Source organism: Mus pahari, chromosome 5 (assembly GCF_900095145.1).
Source record: "Mus pahari chromosome 5, PAHARI_EIJ_v1.1, whole genome shotgun sequence".
Lineage (NCBI taxonomy): Eukaryota > Metazoa > Chordata > Mammalia > Rodentia > Muridae > Mus > Mus pahari.
The window spans coordinates 34183303-34190193 of record NC_034594.1 but is presented as its reverse complement, the minus strand read 5'-3'; the positions used below and the strand labels follow the sequence as shown (position 1 = coordinate 34190193).

General features: G+C 40.9%; 1 protein-coding gene across 4 annotated transcripts in view; it reads left to right on the top strand.

Moving 5' to 3' along the window:
* Ankrd44 (ankyrin repeat domain 44) overlaps nt 1-6891 on the top strand; it is a 277518-nt gene that overhangs the window by 193268 nt on the left and 77359 nt on the right. For all 4 annotated transcript variants that reach the window (XM_021197304.2, XM_029538308.1, XM_029538309.1 and 1 more), the window contains exons 15-16: nt 1427-1507; nt 4446-4557. In XM_021197304.2, coding sequence (XP_021052963.1) covers nt 1427-1507; nt 4446-4557 — 193 coding nt within the window. The remainder of the gene's footprint in view (nt 1-1426; nt 1508-4445; nt 4558-6891) is intronic.

Genomic DNA, 6891 nt, shown 5'->3' with positions numbered 1-6891 from the left:
TCGAAAAACCAAAAAAAAAAAAAAAAAAAAAATCTTATATCATGATTTAATACACATGTTCACATACATGTTTATACATGAGAAATAAAAAAGATCTCACAAACTATATTTACATTTATCATATGTGATACTTTATATTTTCCATCTTATTTTGATAACTTGAACATAATTGATTATACTTAGTAATAGATTGTGATCCAGAGTTTAAGAAATATTTATGAAGAACCAGGAAAGGTGGCATATATGTAGAATCTTGGCATTTTACAAGTGTGAGGAAGGGGATCGGGAATTCAAGTTCACCTTCTGATAGTTTGAGGATAGCCTGGGCTACATGAAATTCTGTCTTAAAGAACAAACAACAAATATATATACATACATTTATATACACACACATGGCTGGGGAGGTAGCTCAGTTGGTAAAGTGTTTCCATGCAAACATGAGGTCTGATTTTGATATCCAGAACCCACATACCAGGACCCAGGCATCTGAGCTGAAGATATGTTTTATTAGTTAAGAGAGCTTGCTGCTCTTTCAGAGGATCCACGTTCAGTTGGCTCACAATCACATATAACTCCAGCTCTAAGTCTCTCTTAGGATGGCATCTCACGCATGTGTTGTTCACTCACACAGGCACACAGATACATGTAAATAAAAATAATAAAAGAATAAACCTTCAAACACAATCCATGTGTGATGACAACTTGCTGATCAGTGAATCTAGCCTACAGGATAACCTGCAGAACAATGAGCAGGATTGTCTCAAAAAACAAGGTAGATGGCTCTCAATAAAGCATGCCCAAAGTTGACCTCTGACCTCCACATATATGTGTACCCACACATATGCACCCAAATGAACATGCATGGCCCAGCCTCATTTTGTGTTTACATAAATATTTTTCTAATAAGATGACATACTTGGATCTTATAACCACACAGGTGATTAATTGAGCAATGCTTTGCACTAGGGAAAGATCAGTTGAAGGAGGGGCTAGGGAACAAATATGTTTCATATTTTAAGAGCTAGAAAAGAAATTTTAAATAGAGAGTCATTCTAGGAGATGAAGATCAAGAATGCCCTAGAGGATGTGAGATGCTGGGCTGGCCAGAAAGCATGAGGGTATGGTAGGGGTGGAGGAGCCTGAGCTGAGTTGCTTATTTTTACTTGGAAAGTTTTAGGGTACTATAGTTGGGTAGGCAACTTGATTCTGGTCTTAATCACTCATAGCTAGGAATACGTGTTAGGAAAGTGAGATGTTCTCAGTTGGATTCCTTGGGAGAAAATAGATTTCCTGGATGGCCTTGGAGAGGACCAATGTGTCCCTTTTGGGTTAGGATAAAAATCACTGAGATATAATTGTGCAAAAATTATCTACAAGTTTTTAATTGAAAAATTAACTGTGATTTTTTTTTTCTTACACTGAACAGTAAGATGATCTTAGGAAATGCCCATGACAATTCTGAAGAACTTGAAAGAGCCAGGGAAGTGAAGGAGAAAGACGCTGCACTGTAAGTTTCTTCTGAGTGTGGGAGTGGGGTGCCCTATTCCTTTGTCTCTTTGGGTTGCCTAAGGCCTGCCTTCCTACTGGGGGTTTTCTTTAGAATCCCGAGGAAGGGGTAGGATACAGGCTCACCTTGAACACATCCATCCATTCTACTCTCCTTGCATATGAGATGTTTCATACAATTATACGCCTTCTTTGACCACCACTGGGACAGGCCAGCAGCCTTAGGTCTTAAATATCATATCTGATTCTGTCATGTGTCAGATGCCATGGGGACATGCTGAGTTTCCACTTGGGACCTTAGGGTGACTTGGGTGACCTGGGGATAGCTATTGATCAGAGTCTATAAACATAGGTCTTCAGATCTTGGTGTGAAATGCCCCTCAGACCCTTGACTTATAGATAACCTCGTGCTTTTTGTAAACAATTTGAACAATTTCACCTCACCTGCCCCTGACTGGCTTCAGACAGGGGCTTCTATGTCGCTGTGAAAAGGTCTTGAGTATTTGCCATTGCTCAGGGGCATCAACACACGGGCACTTCTTTGTAGTCTAATCACAAACAGAGCAGAGATCTGTGGCCAGTGGTGAGCCCGACACTTAGCCAGTACAATAACTATCAATAAATGAACAAGCAAGTGAACCAGGCTGTCTACTTTGTGCCTCATCCTCCCAACCCCCTACCCCCGAGGGACACAGTGCCCCAAGAGTCTACAGGCTGTGGCTCAGAACGTGTTTATTTTCTTCTCAAGTTGCCAGAGGGATGAGTTTCCATGCTTGAGTGCTGTGTTCACTCCAAGGCCCCTACGTTGCCCCTTCTGTTCTCTCCTCATGGATCTATGTTATGGACACAGAAGATAGCCCTGGTGCAGGTTAAAGGACTTATCTGAGTGTTTCTGGGTTAGGGACAGACACTGCTGTGAATAAAACATAATGACCAAGTTTCACCTTAATACACCTAGTTTTAAAAGGACGATGTTAAAAAAAAACAAAACAGAATTTAAAGTTACCTCAGGAAGCTTCCCTCCCTCCACTGAATTGAAGGCTTGCCCTGTGACCACCCAGGCTCACAAGGGAGGAAGGGCCAGAAACTGCAGCCCTGAGCTCCTTCTTGCCAAATGAGACCACACAGGTCCAAGTCAAGGACCTGTTGATTTGCATCTCAAGTGGCTGCCAGTTAGCTCTGGCGGTAGGAAAGAGAACATCCAGATTCCACAGCACTTCTGGTGCTGTAGCTGTACAGTTGTCATGTAGTTTATCTATGTTCTGGACTGAATAATTCTCTGGGAGGAATTCTTAATATTTTCCAAATTATAAATTCAGCATATCAAATGATTTTTTTTCAGCCTAGTCAGAGCCTGGGGGTTGTGTATCCATAGAATACTATTCCTCATGAATGATTTATGTAAAGAGCTATGTTCAGTGTACAGTGAGTGATGCACAGGACCCTGTCCACGGACATTGAATAACCCAAGTAAAAAGGCACTTCCTTTTAAGGTGTGAAGGACCAAAGGCAGCATGATAGGAGGACCTTAGCAAGAGTTCAACTTATTTTGGAGCATTTTATAGATAAGGATGGAAAGTAGATTGTGTTACAAATTTATTTTTCTTTAGTTTTGTAGAAATTAAAGAACTAGTTTGTCTTTTTAATCCTTTTGACCTTAACCCAAAAGGTAGATAAATTTAACTTCAAAGTTTATGAATAAACTATCGAAACTTCCCACAGCAAAATCTTATTTAATGGGTAGGCTTATATTTAGAATCTTAAAACCCAGAGAGCCAAGCATGGTTGGTGGCTCATCCTTGTGATATCAGAATTTGGGAGGGAGAAGGAGGAGGGTTAGAAAAGCCAAGTCATCCTCACTAAGTAGTGAGTTCGAGCCCCGCCTGGGCTACATGAGACTCTGTTTCAAAAAAGTTAGAATTAACCAATCTTGATTAGAGTAGGAAGATGAATCAGCATGGACTTTTTGGGGACACATTTGTCTCATGGTGATGGAAATGGTACTGCAGCAAGCTAGTTATTGCCTCTTGTAAAGCGAAGGTCAGATTTCTGTGCATCCCAGGGTGCTGGTGTTCCAGAGCTTGGGGCTCTTAAGCAAAGGTCAAACCAAGCTCTTCTGCCAAGTGCATCTAGCCTTTGACATTGCAAACATGATTTTGTCATTGCAGAGACCCCTCAAAATGTGTTAAGTCAGTTCTCTTTTCCTTTGAGATATATTTGTAGATATCCTTGGTTGCATGTAGAACACGGGCCACAAGTTGGACATGCTTGTGGCCCATTTTGTTACTATTTCAGAACAATTACAACTGTTCCAGGAAAGGCTTTTGAAATTCATAATTTTGCCTAGTCTGTACACCTGATGGTGCAGCTTAAGTGTCTCTCTTCAAGTGTAATCACTAAATGAATTTATGTTTTTTAAGTGGTTGGCCACTCTCTGGGTCTTTTTATTATTCTGCCTACTCTCAGGTTCTTTTCTTCTTAATCTATTTTAAACTTCCAATTTTTAACAACTTAATCTTCACCTCCCATAGTGATGTCAGAATTAGTCCCTTCTCCATTTGGGCTTTCCCAGTCGCAAGGACTTGACTACTCCTTCATTACATTTGAGACCTGTGAGCACAAAGATGATATTCTTATTATCCAGTAATCTTGATGACAGATATGTTCTCTACCTTAGGATAAGAAGGGGGGGGGAAGGACACCTAATTACCCACTTATTGTAAAGCTTCCCCTGACTTCTAGAAGTGTTATTTTAAGATGAAATGAAGACAGATAACGAGAGCATTGGTTCCCCTCCCATCCCAGCACATAAAGCTTTATTGTAATGGCTCCTTCACACTCTTCAAGGTGACTTGTGGAATGTCCATAGTAGAGGGGTTTGTGGTAATTATCCCTTCTGCCCCAGAGGTGTTTCTGAGACTACATCCTTATGCTTACAGATGTCTAGAATTTCTGCTTCAAAATGATGCAAACCCATCCATCCGGGACAAGGAAGGATACAATAGCATCCACTATGCTGCTGCCTATGGCCACAGACAGTGTCTGGAACTGGTGAGTTGTCTTGTCATTCGTTTTTTTGTTTTTGTTTTTGTTTTTTTGTTTTTTGTTTTTTTCTAGCACAGTACTGGCCCCGGACTCTCAGCAGCCACCCTTGCCACCTAGTTCAGTCACCACTAGGAATTTCTGGGAAGATATTTTCTGCTAAGTGAAAAAATGGTTAGACCTTACAGGATGTAGAGATCTTTGTTTCTATCTGTCCTCATCTGACTGGTGGTGGACTTATCTGCAGTAATTGTGGTAGAAATGTTAGATCTGTGTGTAGACATAGCTTTTGTTTTAAAGATAATTAGGATGTGTCAGTTATTCCAAGTAGTTCTTTCCAAAAAAGAACTTAACACTGCAGTACTTACAAACAGTACTATAACTTAGTACTTGACTTGTTCAGTCGTTAGTCACCTGGGTTCATTTGGGCCAGTTCCATATCTGGAGTGGAAAGAAAGACACTGGAAAGGGACAAGAACAGAATTTGAACTTAAAAAACAAAAACAAACCATCAAATGATTAAGAGATACCTGGGGGCAGGGGGTATTGAAATCTGAATTCTTCTCTTGGTTTTGGTTATAAGACCCAAAATTCAAATGCCCACAGTGACCTGGAATATGGAGGGGAAGTGAGCTCAGATGTGCAACTGTCAGGCATGATGGGGACTACAGCAAATAGAGAACCCTGCTTTACATAAGAGAGAGACAGCTTGTAGGAAGAGCAGGAAGAAAAGGCTGCTGGAAATAGTGTGTGTATGTGTGCGCGTGTGCATGTGTGTTATGTTCACGCATGTGTCACAGCACATATGAACGACAGAGGACAATTTTATGGAGTCGGATTGCTCTAACTTTACTTATATGAGTTCAGACTGAAATCAGATCACCAGGTTGATCAATCAACAAGTACCCACTGAGCCATATAGCCAGGCCTAAAATATGACTTTTTAATGTAAGATAATCTGTTTCGAAATCTTCCTGGAGATGCTGAGGGGAAAGATCATTCATAGCTATATCCAGCTATAGATCATAGTTTGCTACTTTGACACCACACTTGGTCCAGCTTCATCACGGTACGTGAATGTTCAAACTCACTGTCTGTGTGGGCTGATGACAAGTGCCATTTTTCTTTAGTGTCCTTGAACATGTTTATATGTCTCTGTGTTGGTTTGAATGAAAATGATCCCATAGGCCCAAAGGGACAGGCATTATTTGGAGGTATGGCCTTGTTGGAGGAAGTGTATCTCTGGGGAATGGGCTTTGAGCTCTCAGATGCACAAGCTAGGCCCAGTGTCTCACTCTTTTTCCTGTTGCCTGCCTATCTGGATATAGAACTCTCAGCTACCTCTCCAGCACCATGTCTGCCTGTGTGCTGTCATGCTTCCCACCATGATGGAAATGGACTAAACCTCTGAACTGTAAGCCAACCTCAATGAAACATTTCCTTATAAGAGTTGCCATGGTCGTGGTGTCTCTTCACAGCAATGGAAACTGCCTGTAAATCCAGCATTTGGGGGCCTGAAACAAGGGGTCCTCAAATTTAAGGCCAGTCTGGGCTTATAATATTATCCTGTTTAAGAAGTAAAGAAGTTGTGTCATGGGTGACAGCACAGACCTTTAATTAAGTACTTGGGAGGCAGAGGCAAGTGGGCTTTGGGTTCAAGGCCAGCCTGGTCAATCTAACCCATTCCACTTTAGCCAGGGCTACATAGTAAGATCGTGTCTCAACCTACCAACCAATCAACCCCTACTTTCATTTTATTCCTTACTACTTTCCTGTATCGTTCCACTAAAGAACCACAAAATATCTACAGTATGTGGTTTACTAAGACAGACATGATGAGGTAAGGAGCCAGCAAGCCAGTGTATCAGTGTGTGCAGAACTATGCAGAGAACTAACTACCCTTTAGCTGCTTCCACTTAGGGTCAGCCTTGTTATAATTCCTAATTATTCTCGTATCGTTTTTTCATTGTGTGGGTTGGTGAAACGTATTTGCCTTCACCATTCTCGAATTCCGGTATTACCTTTGTCTGGGGGCCCTGTGAATACTGAGGAGTTCCTTGTTTGACGTTGGGAATAGGAAGCAGCTTTCTGTCTTGTTTTATTCTTTTCCGTTGTTTATTTTCTTCCCCTAGTTCCTCTTCAGTTACTCTGGCTGCATAACATAATAAACCACCCCAAAAGTTAGTGGCTGAAAACAGCAGTAGTGATGTGCTCTGCCTCATGGGTTTTTTTTTTTTTTCATTTTATTGCTTTTATTAGATATTTTCTTTATTTACATTTCTTTTTATCCAATTTTTTATTAGATATTTTCTTCATTACATTTCAAATGCTATCCCAAAAGTC